The sequence below is a fragment of the Taudactylus pleione genome, unplaced genomic scaffold, assembly GCF_031769625.1.
Source record: "Taudactylus pleione unplaced genomic scaffold, aTauple2 ptg000494l, whole genome shotgun sequence".
Classification (NCBI taxonomy): Eukaryota; Metazoa; Chordata; class Amphibia; order Anura; family Myobatrachidae; genus Taudactylus; species Taudactylus pleione.
In genome coordinates this window covers 42,882-61,270 of record NW_028284896.1, presented here as the reverse complement: position 1 = coordinate 61,270, position 18,389 = coordinate 42,882, and the positions used below count along the sequence as shown (strand labels likewise).

Genomic DNA, 18,389 nt, shown 5'->3' with positions numbered 1-18,389 from the left:
AGCGTCATTGTACACGTCACTTGGTTGTATTTTAGCCTGAACTGATCGCAGTGCTTGCGGTGGAGTAGGGGCTACCTCAAGCGCTGCGTGCTGCTCCGATGGGTCTCGATGTTATCGATTAATCAGACACTTCCTGGAAATGACGTGTATTTAGACAGAAAAGTGGGCGGCTTTATACTCCTGCGTACGCTCACTGCCGTCGCTCTCTAAGACATAGAGGGCGTCCTTCAGCCAGACAGTGCGATCGCGGGATTTCCATACCCGGCCCCTTTGGGCAGCGAGCGTTCGCAGCTTAGCGACCGGGTCTGAATCAGGCCCAGAATCTTGTGTTACGATAAACTATACTTGAGACCTGACCCGCGTTCGTTGATAAGGTAATACCAGCTTACAAATAATACTCAGCATCTGCTTTTTATTGCTGCCTTGGCAGATGCCAAAATATAGTTCTCTGGGAATGAATATTTGCTGGGAACTAAGGTCCTTTGGCATTTCCCTAGCGACAGGCTGGCATATTTTGGGTAGCACTGAAACAAGTACTTTGATGCCCTGCTGTTGGTCACGCAAGATATTTAAATTGTAGACAATTGTGTATCGCCAGTGTCAGGGGTGTAACTAGACATTTGAAGACCCCATAGCAAAAGTTTGTATGGGCCCCTATGTACCACCCAATGGTGAAAAATGTATATAACACATGTAACCGTGACAAGGAAGATGGGCCCCCCTCAGCTCTGGGCCCCATAGCACCTTATGGTAGTTACGCCCATGAGCAGTGTGAAATGACACAGAAAACACAAAACTGTAAAGAAATGTACTTTATTTTAGAAATCACAGTAAAGAATCCAGAATTGTAATAAAAAAAAAACAATCCACTGCATGTAACATGTATGCATTGATCATAACAGTTCCTAATGGAGAGACAATCCTAACTGCTTCAATCTACATTCAGACAGAACCCTAACGGAAGAAACGTACAATGTCATAGAACGCTATAATAGAAAGCCTTTGGCTCAGTAATTTGTTAGTATTACATTTACACATTACTTCTAACTAGTTTTTACAATATTCCTTCATGCCCGGTAAAAAAAATATAATTCCTTCATTGTGCAGATTATTTAAAAGGCGGTGTACTATTTTGTTTTATTCAATTACCCACATCAAGCTGTATCGGCAGATAAATCATTGGTGTACTGTTAGATAAGACAGTAAGTGCATACACTATATCTGTATCAGAGCCTGGAGAATACATGTACGACCTGTGATTGTCTTTAGTTATTGTAAGCATTGGCTTAATCACAGATACAGGGGTGTATGTACTAAGCCTTGGATAAAGTACCAACCAATCAGCTCCTAACTTGTCACTGTACAGGCGGTGTTTGAAAAATGACTGTTAGGAGCTGATTGGTTGGTACATTATCTCCGCCCACTTTATCACTCTCCAAGGATTAGCACATTTACCCCACAGTAAGAAAGTTCTGATGTTCTCCAGGCTCAGGGGCAGTGTGAGATTAGTATATATCGCAGTGTCCGTACACTCTATCTGCAGGACGCATCTGCATTGTGAGAAATTAAAACAAAACCGTATTATTTCTTTGTCAAAACACCTGCAGGCGCTTTGTGATTGTAGAAACGTATTCAACAAGGTGACTGTATGAAAAACAAAATGATTCCCTGTTAGAGGGCTCTGACATTATGGCTGCTCTTTAAAGGAGTTGTCTTACAATGTACAAGTTTTAGTTTTCCCTTCATGCATACTAAACAGTGTTCTGTTATATTGCTTCCTACCACTAGGTGGAGACAGTTACTATAAAAAAAAAGTGTTTACAGGAACCCCATTATTTTGAAGCAGCGACTTTTTGTTAACTTTAGACAGCGTAATTACATCTTTACAATTTAGTTTTGGTCACCGAAATTTGACCACAACATATACCCACTACCAATTTCTCCACCACCACTTCCGCTTTCGCCGCCACTGCCGCTGGCGCTGCCGCTGCCGCTACCACTGCCGCTGCTTTCTACTTCATCACCACATGTGTTGCAACCACACTCCGATGCTTCTTGCACCGTCAAGCGGGTCTTTGTGCCATCTGGACACGGCAGCTCGAAGGTCTTATGCTGAACCTCCGTTACTGCGCAACAGCGACAAAGGGAGACTGGGGTCCACAGGCTGCTGTATCCTGTCTTGGAATGACAGTAACCGCTACAAGTTGATAATATGACCTGAAAAATAAGCCAGAGAAATACATTAGGTGCTATCATGAATATTTCTCAATTCGCAGCTCTTTTACATAAAGCACTATATATATATATATATATATATATATATATATATATATATATATTGTTAGAGCATTACTTATATTTATAAGCATCAAGGTGCATAGACACGGTCAGATTTCTCAGATGTGTCAGATGAACGATTGAACGATCTGAACAAATTGATGAACGATATGACCAACAATTTGAACGATTTGAACTATGAACGATTTTTGAATGCATTAAAATGACTGAAATCGTCCAAGTCTGACTGCAAACACATCATATGTCAGATATCGTTATCTGACCATCGGGAACGCGCATTGTTCATCGTCCATCGTTCAAACATGTCAGATATGTCAGATTTTCCTTCAGATATGAACGATTGAATGATTTTTAAAATCGTTATCGTTCAGATCTGAAGAAAAATCTGACCATGTGTATGCACCATTACACGCAAGCATCATAACTAAGGCGTCCAACTGGTTTCATTTTAATTCTTGGTGTAAATTTAATTAAAATCATAAAAAGTACAGGTCCTGAGATGCCAATTCTGTGCCAAGGTCAATGAAACTTGCGAATAGCAGTTCCTTTAAATGTAATAAATATATGTCATTTGGTCATCGTAATCCAGTCCCAAAGTGTCTCAAACTGTTGTCAGTTTCTTGCCCCTCATCAACAATACACCATTGCTGGACTGGTTAACTGGGATATCGGGAAAATCCCTGGCGGACTCCTGATCTCCTTCGCGCTGCCTTGAATCTAGATAGCTGAGCCTAATCATACACTGGTACACACAGCACACACAGGGGTGATGGAAAGGGAGATAGGCAGGGCTGGCAAGAGCAGCCACGGGCTGGGTATTGAGGGGTCGTGACTAAATCTGGGGAGGTCTGGCCATGTCCACCTTGAAAAAAAAAAGTTGCACAGGGGCGCACTTGTCAGGCCACATTATGACTGAGCGTACCAGTCATCTTCCTTAGTAAAAGTAGGGCTAACTATCTCCCAAACATGCTTAGTGGGAACACTGTAAAATATTTACATGAAAATTTGTAATCTGGCGGGTCTCCACATTCAGGGAAGCCAAGCAGGGAGGAATCCTATCATTAGGTGAAACGTGTTGATAACAGGGGGACCTGTCACGTCTGCAGTGCGTAGGGCACCCTAAGTTTGCCGGCAAACTATTTCTACTGACCTACCTCCTTTGGAAGTTACCACTTGGAGGATCATTACCCAGTGCGGTAAGCACATGTTTAATACAAACTTGGAACTGTTACCTGTGTTTGGAATTATCCTAGGAGGACACTTGTATCCACCGATCTTCCATTTTTGGATTATCCCTTTTGGAATACAATATCAGGGTAGCAGAGTAAAACGCACTCTTAGCGTGTCTGCTGCTCCATTTACAGATATAATTGTTTTATGTTATATGTTGTGAGTGAGTATGTCCATCTTTTATTAGCTATAGCCTATATATATATATATATATATATATATATATATATATTTATACATATGTACATATATATATTTTTATTTTGTATTTACTATGCTTTTTATTAAACCCAATTCGGTTTGAGTACTCACTTTGTGATTATTACCTGAGCTATATACGGGGCCTATAGGAGGCGCCAGAGGAGTTCTTTCTCAAGGACTGCTTGCCAAGGAGACATCTTAAGATGGCATGGCAATGCTTCCTTTGTGGGTGGAGATCAGCTCCTGCAGAGGGCCTGGGCATTTACAACAAGGCTTGGCTGTGCCCACTAATACTTTGGCACAACAAATCTCTGCGCACCAGGTCCATATTAATAAAATGTACTATGCACATAAATACAATTTGAAGCTCAGAGTAACATACACCCTTAAGTTTAACTGGGCAGTGAAATTATATTTAGCATTGACAACACTACATTGAAATGGTTCCATCCCACTATGTATCAAAATTCTGCTTACCGTGGCATGGCAATATCCAGAGGTTAGTGTCACTTCTGTAGAAACAGTCTGACACTGATCTTCCTTCTTCTCTGTAAAGGCAAAAGAACGTAACATGTTGGTTTAATTGTAGGAGTTACTAGCAAGATTAATACACACACACTAGTAATATCGGGGGAAATACAGATTGTTTTACATCACTCCTGCCCTCACAGGGGGGATACAGTCAGTATCCCAGCGGCCAGCGATGCCGCCACTCAGGGCCGTAGCTAGGGTAGTGCGGCCGGTGCCATCGCACAGGGCAACACAGGTCAGGGGGCGCTGTTTGGGCCTGTCAAATTTCTGTTTATTATCATTCTCACTTGTAGCTTCCTCTTATTTCATCCCCAGCATCTCCTGGCCTCTCCTATCTCTACCCTGGCCCTTCCCCATGAGGCCATTCCCCTTTTTTGGGTGCATTATGTCCCTTTGAAAAATGAGGGGGGCGCCAATGCTCTTTCTGGCACAGGGCACCAAAAAGTCTAGCTACGGCTCTGCCGCCACTGATATTACGTGTATTTTGTTCATTGGATGCATTATATTTCAAAAACAGGAATTAAACTAATTTCAAATTATACAGAAGATATTCACTCACAGACTGTAGAAGCAGAAAGAGACGTCCAGAAAATCGATCAGGCATTTAATTTAGTTATCAGACTTATAATATATTGCTCAAAGCTGTCGCTGATTGGTTCATTTGGTTCACTACACGTTTGTACTTTGTTAGTGAATAACTCTCCGTAATGATTAAATTACTGAGAGTACCTTTTGCCATGGCAAGAGATATTGCCCAGAATTGTCCCACAGGTGACCTACCCCTGGTCTGCACTGCCTAACATCATTTCTGTTTGCTCCCTGTATAGAGAGCACTGTCTATGCCATGTCACAATTACTGTATATTTCAATGTAGTTTCATTGTGGATTAATGGAATTTGTATGACGTGTTAAGACTGGAGCCTCATAAAATATCAGATCTAAGTTTGAATTATTATGGTACAGAGTTTCCCTGGCTTCTATTTACTTATTTTCCTTGTGTTTCCATCCCCGCTATTTCCCCCCCCCCTCACTCTCTCTCTCCATCTGACACTTTCTCCCCACTTCACTCCCTCCCCCCTTTTCTCTCACTTCACCTCTCCAGCACTTTGCCCCCGCCTAGCTTCTTCCCTCCCCCACAATCTCTCTCTATAACAACTCCCTTACCCTTTCCTGTAACATTACTGCACAGGTGGGAGGGGTCAGAGTTTGTATCACTGTCATTACATGCCAACATGGTGACATCATTTTTATCAGCAGTCAATTTTATTATATAGATGATCTGTAAGCAACACTATACTGCAGTTATTTGTGTTGCAGAGATTAAAAAATTATTATTATTATTATTATTAATAATAATAATAATACTTGTAAATCATCATAGTAAAAACTAAAAGACATGCATTTATACAAGGAAAAATGTATGCATAATTTCATATACTAGTTTTGGTGCACCCCCAGCAATGAATCTGATCAGTTGAGCACATTTGATAGGAATTAATTGTATTTAAATTTTATTAATGATTCCCTTCATCCTATTGTGTGTATCTCACTGTGCACCCGCATTAGCTACTTCTAGATACATTGAAAAGTTAGGCTTACAGTATTACAAAACCTAAATCAACACCTTTACTACGAAGGATCACAGATAAACTGATTAATCTCTCCCTATGGAGTACATACCACATTTAAGCTTAGGACAGCACTGGTTGTACTGTTGCACTGCGATCAGTCTCTCATCACTGCTGCAGGATGGTATGGTCTTGCAATTGCATTCTAAAGAAAGAAGAAAATTTCCATATGAAGCAAAAGCCATGGTATTAAATAAGAGTATCATGTGCTACATATTTCCTGAGCTACAAAAGCAGCTGATAAATGAAAATACATTACAGTATAACCTATTTTTCACAGTTCCATCTACATGCCCACGACACTCCCTCAGAACAGGTAACATATATGCCAACGCCCCCTTGCCACCCTATTACACCCAGCAACTGGAGATGTGTGAACTGCGTATGTCTCTAAACTGAAGAGCTTGCAGTTGCTCATAGCTGCGTACGCTTGGTCACGAAGCACAGTGCAAAAAATTCCGTCCGCAAAATGAAGATAATGGCAGTTCTGCAACTCTCAGTGCCCCCCGAGAGGTGCTGGAGATTTTACTATTCAAAAAGAAACAGTTCAGCAGACTTAGGTGACTTTTGGGAAAGCAAAACGCAGCTGCTGGAACAGAAGAGCAATCAGAATTTTGATAGGATAACTCTGGATTCACATTTAGCCAATCTTCATGAAACAAATAAATACTAGTAATATGCTATTGTAAATCAACAGTGCCTGATGCACTGATGGAGCAAAACAGGAGTAAGCTACACCTATAAAAGGCATGCAGAAAGAGCAAACATGAGCAGCTTGACCTGCGATCAAGTTGAAATCTGGCTGGGAACAGTAGCATACTTTCTGCACCATTTACGCTAAGTACAAGTCACAGACACTCATATGTCCATGTTGTAAATCATTTCTTTCCCGTGCAATAAACACCTCTGTAATTAGGCAACATTTAAATTGCTAAAACTCACAGCAAAAACTCCCCATCTTGCATACAATACAACCCCCCTTCTCACCCCATAACACAATTAGGGGTCTATTTACTAAGCAGTGTTAGGAGACAGAGTGAAAAGTGATAAGGTGACAGCCAATCAGCTCCCACCTGTCATTTTTCAAACACAGCCTGTGAGATGACAGTTGGGAGCTGATTGGCTGACACCTTATCACTTTTCACTCTGGGCCTGATTCAGAGCCGGACACTATTTGCGCTCGCTCGTTCAGAAAAAGGGGCTGGCTATTTAAATAGAGCGCTCGCTCTTTGCGGTCTGTTGATGCCTCTATGTCTGAGCGAGCGTCCGAAACATGCGCTCACTATTTTGTAAAGACGCCCCTTGGCCGCTCGCATCATACGTCATCTCCGCTATTTATTAGATTAATCGAGTACATCGAAAGGCGTATGAACTGCTCGCTATTCTTGTGGTAGCATTTTCCTACCGCAATCATGCGAGCAGTTTAGGCTAAAAGACAACCAAGTGACGTGGTCAATGACGCTGCTTTGTTAATTATGCACACCCTTAAAACGCCCGTTTTGACCTTTAAGCACGCCTGCGTTCGGATCTCCACTTCCCGTTTTCAAGCACCTTCCCCGTTACCACCCACAAACGCCTCATTCTGTCACTCAAATTAGCATGCACTCGCTATTTTGCGAGCACACGATTTCCGACCGCACTGACTGGTTGGCGCATGTGCATTATGACCCATACGCATGCGCAGATGTGCGAACATCGCTCGGAGCGAACGAGCGGCCGCTTACGAGCGGCTCTGAATCAGGCCCTCTGTCTCCTAACACTGCTTAGTAAATAGACCCCTTAGTGCTGTTCCGCCATGCATGAGATCAAGGGGTGTATTTACTAAAAGTCAATTTTGGTCGATGTTTGGTCAATTTTGTGTTTTAGGGGTCTAAGTCACACATTTACCTATAGATGATTTATTTTTTTACATCGTTTAAAAAAGGATGTCAAAAATCATCTGCTAGTAAATGTGTGATTTAGACCCTGAAACACATAATTGAACAAAATGGACTTTTAGTAAATATAGCCCCAAGTCACTGCATATGCCGTGCTTCGTAGCTTAGAATCAGCAATATCTAACAGAGCTAGATCACAGCCATGTGGTGCTTTAAGTCCTGATGCAGAGATGTTACTGTATGCAAACCCGATGGTTTAAACTTTTTTCCATACCGGTACATCTCCCATGGTGTGAGAACCCCGCAGTGCCCCCAAGCGGCAGAATAATTGATATGCTGGGGCCAGTTGGGGGCTTGGACAGGGCAGCATGGGCAGAGCGATTTCATCCAAGTTACGCCAGACCGGGAACCTACATTTCCTAATGGATGAACCAGCTCAATTTCCTAAGTGTCCAAGGGATCTATTTACTAAGCCTTGGATGGAGATTAAGTGAATGGAGATAAAGTACCAGCCAATCAGCTCCTAACTGCCATGTCACAGGCTGTGTTTGAAAACGGACAGTTAGGAGCTGGTTGGCTGGTACCTTATCTCCGTCGACTTTATCTCTATCCGAGGCTTAGTAAATAGACCCCCAAGACTGAGACAACGCTTAGCAGTGATAACTGCGTTCCCTTACCGCATCTCTGCAAGGGACAGCAAGGGTTCAGTGGGTTGATACTTGTGACCAGTTTTTCATCGGCGTTGCAGACTGTGGGTGAGCAGATCACGCCTGCACAGATAGCCTGTAGAAGATAATAAATCTAAATTACTGTATGTCCAATATTAAATGCAAGCTAATACATTCTGGCCTTAGTAGCCATCTGCTGTTGGTTATAGAATTCTGACATTAGTTCATAGAATCCAAACCTGAGTTGAGCTGATGATGACAGTTGTGGGTTGAACTGTTGTCTGTAAGACAAAAAAAATGGAGTCAGACAGTGAGACAGTAAGCAAAAAGAGGCTAGTCATATTATACGGTATTATGAGTACTTTACGCCATCTAGTGGACAAAAAGTGTCAGTAAACCATAAACTAATTTACATTTTGTTATTTTTAATACTGCATGTTCAATGTTTTTTTGTTTCTGTATGTCAAGAATATGGTAGACAACTTCCCTCTCTTTCTCGGGCCTTCTTAGGGGCTGATGTATCAAAGCAAATTTTGTGATGTTCAGCGATTTCCACGTGCTTTTCGCAGAAAATAAATATCGGTCAGATGTAACAATGCATCAGGGAGTTTTATCGCATATGAAATGAGGCAGTCAGGTCTGCATTACAGGGGGCGGGACGACGGGGCTCGGCGGAGGTAGGCGGATCTGGGGGCAAAGGGGGCGGGACTCAGTGCAGATCGGCAGGTCTGGTGGTTTTACGATGCGATTGCATCATCGTAATCCCGCCCAGCTATGCAATGCACATTGTGAAGCGGGAGGTAGAGCCACGATAATGCATTTCAACGCTATCTACGTCATCAGCCACCTATGCCGCCCAGTACACAGGGGAAGTGGAAGCTTCTGGGAGACTTGTCCACATTTGGAGGGTAGACAAATATAATCACACCTCTGTGCATATGTAATGAAACGCAAGCACATGTGCAGATGAGTTGATTACTGAGGCTTTTTTGGACTATATTTGCGATAAACTTGCAGGGGATTGTAGCATTTAAGTCTCTTTACGCAACTGGCGTCTATGTGATACATACAGGGAAAACACAATTTATTCTGTGACGATTACAATGCGATGAGACATGATTTTCAGCAGGTTGGAAACTCAAATAATGATACATCGGCCCCTTAGTGAGGAAACAATGGACAACCACGACAACTTAAGTGGTCGCATGTAATCTAGAGATGTGCGGTTCGGTTTTACTCGGATATGTTCGGATCTCAAAAACGTCATCATATTGGCTATCCGGCTGTCACGTGTTTTTGATAGCAACTAGGATAAATCCGAACTAATCCAAACTTGCGCTAATGTGGCGAAATGAACTGAGTAAATCTGAACCCGCACATCTCTAATGTAATCATCTATCAGGAGAATGAAAAAAGAACCAGCCTCTACCACTAACTGACCATAACCCTGCGATAGAAGTATTCTCTAATACAACTAGAAAATAGGATATGACTTCCCACAAAGTCTATATTAATGTCAGCGACTTACTGGTGGTTCCGCAGGAGGAGGAGCTGTGAAAAAAATAGAGAAACCAGTGTCAGTGATACGTCATCTATATGTCCAATGCTCTATTATTCAGTGTGATTACCTTTTATCAGCTATAGATCCAATATGGCACCGCAATAAGGAGATGTGTTTTGACCAGTAACCTGACTACCATGAGAGTTATGGGACAGGTAGTCCAACAATGTAACGAAGTTGGTTGGCTACCCCTAGGTATTCCAATCCTTGTTTGTTTAATCTAATGTACAGTAATGAAATGTATTTGGGTCAGCAATAATGAGCAAAGGGTCAGTTAGACCAGTCAGTATAATTATTTATTGTATTATTTTTGGCATGGGAAATTGACACAATTTGGGGCTTATTCAGAGGTGGACGCAGAAGCGCCTGCAGTTGTTGGCGGCTACCCTTCTGCGACTTGTTGCGAATGCCGCTGCTAAGTCCCTCCCTTGTGTTCATACGTGCGTCCGACTGTTCAAGGCCTGAGACACCCACTTGCAGCATTTGTACATCGATCGGTCTATCCTTAGATTCTGCCGTCGTTTGCACCATCGAAACTTGCACCAGCCCAATGTCAGGTGCCGTTTCTTCGTCCGCATACGGCCTCCTAGATGAGCGGTCGAGCATCTGTGCACGCAGCCACTATCACCGGCATGCCTAAGGCACCCACATAATACGCCCATAGGACGGACAATTTCTGTATGTGACACCTCCCTGTCACTTCTGCCTGCGCGCCTGCAAATCGCAACTGAGTCTCTCCACAGACACAATCGGGACGCATGCCCAGTGCAACTTGGACAAGATCGCAATAGCAAAAAAAACCTCTCCACTATGTCCGTTATCGGCAGTGGGCCACCTGTGAATCAAGCCTTTTATCTCTAGACAAACTCACTTGTATTTATGTACTGTTCTAGCAGCCTTCAGACTTTCTTATACATTCACATAATTACTTACGGCACTCATATGTTGGGCAGCATTGTGACTCAGCATCAAAGTACGTTATCGGCTCACGCCCATCACAATATGGAATGGGGTTGCACATCTTGCACCCTGTAAGGAAAATGGAATTCGCAATTCCTTAGCAAGTTGATTCCAACGGCATGCTTCATTATGTAGCATTAATACTAAGTCCAATAACTGGAGCTGTCTATCTCTTGATTCTTTGTTATATTCTCTCATTCAACACATGGAAATGTTAAAAAAAAATGATTAAGTGACTATCAGTAGAGATGATGGCTCGGGTCACACAAACCGCAAATGTACCCAAGTAATAAAGAACTCACGGCATTTGTATATAGCACAGCATTCATTCTCCCAGCTGTCAAGCTCCAGCGAGGAACCTTCCCTGGTACAGACAGGTTTCTCTTTACACTCAACGTCATAGCAGGTTTCCTGTAAAGATAGGACAGATCTGGTAACCAATCAGCAAAGCCGTCTTTGCTTGATTCAACAGGAAGCTGTGACGGTTACTTACGCCTGGAGTCGTTTTTTCAGGGCTGCGTGTTGTGGGGGGTTCGTTGGGTACTGCAAAAGAAAGCAGTGTGAATAGTAATTTCCCTTTTGGCGGATTTTACCTAAGAGTCAGAACCATTGCAGCCATATGTATCATGGGAAGCAGCAAGGCCACTTCACGTTACTTCATATCAAATCTTATATATTGCAATGCTAAACACTATACCTGAAATAACAGGTATTTAACTATGAGGCTGGAGAGACACAGGAGGCAAGGGGTAGGAGAGATGAAGGTTGCATAGGGGAGTGGGTACTAATTACCCAAGTCTGTGCTTGTTGGAGGGCTTGGGTAATTAGTTTGCTGCAACTATCTTTCCTGTCAGCGGCAGCAGACTCTCTCTCCAGCCCAGGCTGGGTGCATTTTCAGACGCACAATCAAAACCAGCTCTATTCAGATGCGATCTCTGTGTCTGAACATGTTGTCCTGTGTCAGCACTACCGCGCCCGCGTCAGCCTACGCCCCCCCCATTGCCTTCCAGGAGCACCCACTGGTATTCTCAGCTCTAGTGTCCAAATTCGTTCTGTGTCATCCGGCGGAAACCATCGGGACGCGTGCGCTGCGTGACTCGGACACTTGCGCAGCGCTTACAACACAATTATCAGTGCCATGTTACTGACATATTGTCCAATACCATATTTTCCAGTATAGTTAGTTAGTAATATAGGCGACTGGTGCAGGCAAAATTAAATAAAAGGAAAATAAAAATTTAATTGACATGAAACTACTTTTCGCTGCCACAAACTGGTCCTGCCGTGCGTAGCCTATTTAATGAATACTGCACTGTATAGTCAATAAATGAATTGAGAGAACTTAGAACTTAACTTACTGCATTCATAGAGGGCACAGCACGGGTCTTCTGGGTTCGATTTCACTAGAACTCGATCGCCTTCATCACAATCTGGTTCGGAGCACTCGTATGGGTTACAATGCTTTCAGTTAAAGAAAAGCAAACAGATATATAAATAACATGATATATACTACCGTAAATAAATATTTTATACACTTGTTACTTTTATTGTGTAACAATATGAAAACTTCACTGAGAATTTATAATTGTGCTAATATGGCACATTGCAAATATGCCCCTAGAGGCAGTGAGCAGTACTGCACTTCCTAAACACGGGGGAAGTACAGATGTGTCTTCATACATGGTGGCTTCAGTTGCAATAAACAGCCCCTCTCGGCACCCCAAGTTCCTGGGTAACGCGACTGTGCCCAGCATCTTTTCGATCAAAATGTGCATCTTCTTCGCATAAATAAAACAACTGGAAATGACAAAACTACTTAGGTAGATTGAACTGATTAATTTGCTGTGCGACATTTGTACATCTGCTTGCCAGTGAGTCTGATTCAGTGTAGAAATGCCACGATGCATCGGCAACGGCTTTTTCTCATGCCAAGTCCCATTGGCGTGACTTTGTAGGTGTTTACAACTAATTTCTGCGCTACTAAAGTCACAGCCACGACTGTCAGGTACACTGTGAGTGGGGTATAACGGCGTCTGTGATGCGAATGAGATGCAAAATTTAAAGAAAAAGATGCTGCTCTACACCTCCCTTAGCGGCTTAGTCGCGTCAGGCATCTCCCGACGTATGGACGCTAGGTGTATGAGGACACATTTGTATTTATGTGAATACGTCCTCTTACAGTAGTAGTTGTTTTTAACTGGTTTCAAACTAATGGCTGGCTCTATATTCAAATGCCATAACTTTGGTGCAAATCATAGGGCGTACAGTGGAAAAGATGCCCATAGCAACTAATCAGCTCATTCCTATTATTTTATAGACAGTACTTGATAAATGGTACATCAAAGCTGATTGGTAACTATTAGCAAAATTTCCACTGTTTTCACTGCTTGATACATAACCCCCAAAGTATTTAAATTCCAGGTACACACTCAACATATTGATTTAGCACAATTTGTGTAATTTAATAATCTGTGTCCCCCCTTTTTATGTATACTCGAAACTATTTTATAAATGTATGCAACTATTTCTATTTGAGAGAAGACAACAATAGTCACAGAGACATCTACAGGCTAGGAGGAGGTACTACTGCAAAACAGTAATAGGCCATGATACTATTCTATTCTAAATCTAATTACATTCTATCCAAGCCTTGAAGAAAGGAATATGACAGAACTGAATTGATCTAATGGAACAGTAGAGTCAGTTGTATTGTGTATGAACCATTAACTCTACACTCTTATAAGCTGGGCCGTTTCTAACCTCTACCTCACATCTGCACTAGGGGGAAAGGGATCAACCCATGAAGAGAGATAAATTGAAGAGAGATAAAGTGACAACCAATCAGCTCCTAACTGTCATTTTTCAAACACAGCCTGTAACGTGACAGAAGCTGATTGGTTGGTACTTTATCTCTCTCCAACGCTTGATACGTCTCCCCCTTAGACTGTACTTGTCCTCTTTCTCTCCCCTGAGATTTGTATTTTGTATGATATGTAACTCTGCCTGACGGTGATGACATACTTGTGTCACTGGTTTCTAGTCAAATGTGCAGTGGTTGAGCTTACAAAATGGCTTCCTCCGCTGGTAGTATTCAAAATGGTGCACTTTAATTTACTCTACAGTATTTCATTTCAGCAGAACGTATGTTTATGTTGTCTATGTCCCCCAGTAGAAGAGAGTATAATAGAATAGTACTGTATGTAAATAGTCATTATGTACTGGAATACATGTAGTAATATTAGATAGAAAGGAACGTACCGGTGGAGGGATGGTGGGAGGAGGCTGCAAAGCGACAACATTTTAAAAATTAAAATAAGGGAAAACTCACATACCTATATACAATGCACTTATTTTTTCAACAACACTACTTTGATAGCTGACATATTATTTGTATATAAAGCACAAAGGAAGATGGATACAACATTGCAGGAAGAGAGAGAGAAAGAGAGAGGGGGGTAGAGAGAGAGAGAGGGGGGGTGGTAGTAGAGAGAGAGAGGGGGGGTGGTAGTAGAGAGAGAGAGGGGGGGTGGTAGTAGAGAGAGAGAGGGGGGGTGGTAGAGAGAGAGAGAGGGAGGGTGGTAGAGAGAGAGAGAGAGGGGGGTAGAAAGAGAGAGGGGGGGGCTTTCAGGGATTTCTCTGTACTTTTCATGTAACTATAAATAGAGAATAAAAAAGTATGGCTTTCACCAACTACAATGCTGGAGAAATACACCATATTTTTGTTTACTAAATGGAAGATTTAGAACATCGGTAAAAGCAGAAGGGTTCACAGAATATACTTATATACTGTACGTTTATGATACATGATGTGAACTTACAGTGGGAGTGATGATTGGCTCTGGAAAATAAAATAATTCAAATCAGCACAAAAAAATTGTAACTTTAAATAATAGAAACACTAATATATTTCTGCAGTATTATAGAACAGCTAGAGCATTAATAATATACAAATGTGTCTTATAAAGTCTGCAGCCGCTTTTTATAGGATAAACTAGCTGTTGTCTCTGGTTAAGCCTGGGTCTCTGTCTATATACACTCTCTCTCTCTCTCTCTCTCTCTCTCTCTTTCTCTCTCTTTTCTCTTTCTCTCTCTCTCTCTCTCTCTCTCTCTCTCTCTCTCTCTCTCTCTCTCTCTCTCTCCTCTCTCTCTCTCCTCTCTCTCCTCTTTCCTCTCTCTCCTCTCTCTCTCTCCTCTCTCTCTCTCCTGCCCCTCTGTTGCTGTTCTCCAACCTCTGTCTCACTAATTTTTACTCTCAACAGTGTCTCCTCCTCTGCGGGACAGTCTTTATATGGTTGCATAGCACACGTGTGTATTTATATGGTTGCATAGCACACGTGTGTATTTATATGGTTGCATAGCACATGTGTCTTTATATGGTTGCACAGCACACGTGTGTCTTTATCCGGTTGCACAGCACACGTGTGACTGGTAGCTAATGACATGTGCCTTTCACATGTTTGGACTATTGTGCACACGCATGTTTGCGTAGATTGCCAGTGACTGTGATGTGTCCTCATTCACCTAGCATTTTGCACCATAGTTACTGTAGAGCATTACTAGCAGTAAAACTGTGTAGAAGAATAAATGTTTGGACTTACCGCAAACAACGTTATCACAGCATGGGTCAGTACCACCTTCTGGGAGTATTACTGGTGCAAAACCATCATAACATTCTGGATAATTGCAAGTGGCATATTCACATCCCTGGTGTAAAATATTGAGGCAGGTTTCCAGTTTAGAATTTATAAACAAAATCCTATTATTATTATAATCATACCACATTAAGGAATACTGAAAGTCATTAATATACAGTATAAAATGAAATATAATTCAACTCAGCAAATAATTGCCTAAGAAAAAAACAAAACATACATCTTATTATTATTATGTGTATTGTATTGTTATGTGCTCTGCTTTGTTTGTGTTGTGTTTAGTCTTCTATTTTATTTTTAATCCCTGCAGGTATTTATATTTAGCAAAAATTTCAGTGGTCTCTATGGGCAGCTAGGATGCTGGTGGAGGGGATCCCGCACGCTAATATACCGGCGCTGGAATTCAGATGTCCGCCAGGATGCCGACTCCGCTATCTAGAAAAGGATCAAGTGACCAATGTCGGCATCCCGAAGGTAAGTATGTGGGTTAGGTTAGCGTTAGCCTGAGGATGGGGGGGGGGTTTGGTTTAGGGACCTAACAGCTCCCATCCGGGGAGGGTTATGGTTAGGCTGCCGAGAGGGGGAGTTAGGGTTAGGCATCACCAGGGCGGTGGGATAGGGTTAGGGGGGGAGAGGGGGAGGGTTAGAGTACTTACCAGCCCCTCTCGGGATTCTTCAAGATCGGGATCGGTCGGTCTTCTGACCGCCGACATCCCGTCCGCCGGGATATCATACTGATTCCCGATAGAGACGTGCGCTGACACCCATGTTTTGGTTGTAATTTAATCATAAAAACAGCTAAAATCATGTACTTTGGACCTGTTTACATGCAATACAAAACCCAAGTTCAGGGGTCTATTTACTAAGTCTTGGATGGAGATAAAGTGAAGCAAAGATAAAGTACCAACCAATCAGCTCCTAACTGCCATGTCACAGGCTATGTTTGAAAAATAACAGTTAGATGCTGATTGGCTGGTACTTTATCTCCGTCCACTTTACCTCCATCCAAGGCTTAGTAAATAGACCCCTGTGTTTTTAAATACGAACATACAGTCGGCCTGAGCCAGGACTCGGTTCTACTCAGAACCCTTAAATGCAGGTGTGTTCAGTTTTCAGGAAAACCGACCATCTCTAATATACAGATGAGGAGTGTCAGATAAAATAAAACCACTACTTAATAAAACAAAACAAGACAGATAAAAAAAAAAAAAACAACAAAAACATTTAAGTTCAACAATGTTTAAAAATATTTTATTAACATATTTATATTTCAAATGTACCAGTCATACTATCTAGCCATAGTGTGAGTAAACACTGTATTCCCTTATACTATATACTTACGTGAGGAGGTGGTGTTGGTGGAGGACCTGTATATAAATAAAAACAGACGTCATTGTACGATGTGTTACAAACATAGAGTATCCACTCAAAGGATAGTTATTTATTATATCATAATAGTCACTAATTACGATTACCTGCCTTTCCCTCAACCCAATCTCCATGTCTGATATGAATGTGCTTATTCTGCGGTGGATAGTAGATAATACAGCTAGCTCAGACATATCAGAAGCTATGTTGTGGGATGTTTTTGTTCCTATTTACTAGATTATTAATCTAATTTGGGAAATGGACAATTGTTCCATTTCTTGCACTATTCTGATCACAGCCGGCCCTGGGTATAGGCTATATAGCTGAATGCTTAAGGCACCATTGCCCCAGCGGGGCGTCCAGCAGGCATTACGCCCACCTCATTAGCCTAAATTTTGTCTATTGCACCAAATTGGGCAGGTCCGGCACAGATTCTGAGGTGATGCCATGCAGCAGAGGCATCACTAGGGTTGGTGTCACCCAGTGCGCTTAAAGGACCACGTGCTCATGAAATGAGGGCGTGGCCTCAAGGGGAAGGGGGCATGGCCTCGCGACAGGCCCCCGTTTTCATCCTCATGCCACTCAGACCTTCCACATGCCATACAGTGACAAACATGCACCCACCCTCCTCCATTCCTTCCAACAGAACAGTGTGCCAATTTCAGTACCCCCAATGGGTCTCGTCCCTCGGCAACTAGCTCCTCTTAAAAATGTTTGACAGGGCGAGTCACCTTCCATCACCCATGGGACACCTTAAGTATAGGGGATGGTTACAGGATTCCGGCGCTCGCGATACCAGAACTCAGAATTCTGCCAGTCAAAATCCCGACACCGGCATCCCAACAGGGTTAGGATACCGACACCTGTCTCCCCCTCTCTACCCCTAACCCTAACCCTCCCTCCCCGGGCCTAAACCTAACTGTTTAGCCTAAATGCCTAACCGTAACTCCTAATCCTCCCCCTAACCATCAGGATTCTGACAGCCGCCGTGATTCCAGTGCCAGTAATCTAAGAGTCGGCATCCCGACTGTCGGGATATTGAATGTATCCCAATTCTAGTGACAGTCGTAGAGACAGTTGTCTTCATTGTTGCCTGTGTGACCTCTGTTCTCTTATTTCGGTTACTTACCACACTCATATTCTGGGCAGCAATTAGTATCAGAATCTCCAATTTTCAATGGCGGGCTGCCATCTTCGCATTCAGGAATGGGATCACAGGTCACCTGGCACTCTGAAAATAAGTACAAGGTTTTGTATTACCCCGGGACCCCTGGTATAATAAACACATCCTGGGAAGGTGGTACACACTGCAGAGGGCTGTATGCTATTGAATCAAACTTCCTCACATAAATGCATCAAATCTTCCACCTATTCCTCATGCAGATTATACTGTTCACTGCAACAAATTGAACGGA

At 42.5% G+C, this 18,389-nt stretch overlaps 1 protein-coding gene across 1 annotated transcript in view; it reads right to left on the bottom strand.

Moving 5' to 3' along the window:
* Positions 1-797: 797 nt before the first annotated feature.
* LOC148502515 (uncharacterized) overlaps positions 798-18,389 on the bottom strand; it is a 59,449-nt gene continuing 41,857 nt past the window's right edge. Inside the window, exons 39-53 of the mRNA XM_088449733.1 lie at positions 18,104-18,205; positions 16,948-16,973; positions 15,553-15,658; positions 14,773-14,792; positions 14,213-14,236; positions 12,313-12,415; positions 11,448-11,497; positions 11,257-11,365; positions 10,928-11,023; positions 9,962-9,984; positions 8,673-8,714; positions 8,443-8,548; positions 5,941-6,033; positions 4,207-4,277; positions 798-2,217 (exon numbers count right to left, since the gene is read on the bottom strand). Coding sequence (XP_088305859.1) covers positions 1,891-2,217; positions 4,207-4,277; positions 5,941-6,033; positions 8,443-8,548; positions 8,673-8,714; positions 9,962-9,984; positions 10,928-11,023; positions 11,257-11,365; positions 11,448-11,497; positions 12,313-12,415; positions 14,213-14,236; positions 14,773-14,792; positions 15,553-15,658; positions 16,948-16,973; positions 18,104-18,205 — 1,298 coding nt within the window. The 3' untranslated portion in view covers positions 798-1,890. The remainder of the gene's footprint in view (positions 2,218-4,206; positions 4,278-5,940; positions 6,034-8,442; positions 8,549-8,672; positions 8,715-9,961; positions 9,985-10,927; positions 11,024-11,256; positions 11,366-11,447; positions 11,498-12,312; positions 12,416-14,212; positions 14,237-14,772; positions 14,793-15,552; positions 15,659-16,947; positions 16,974-18,103; positions 18,206-18,389) is intronic.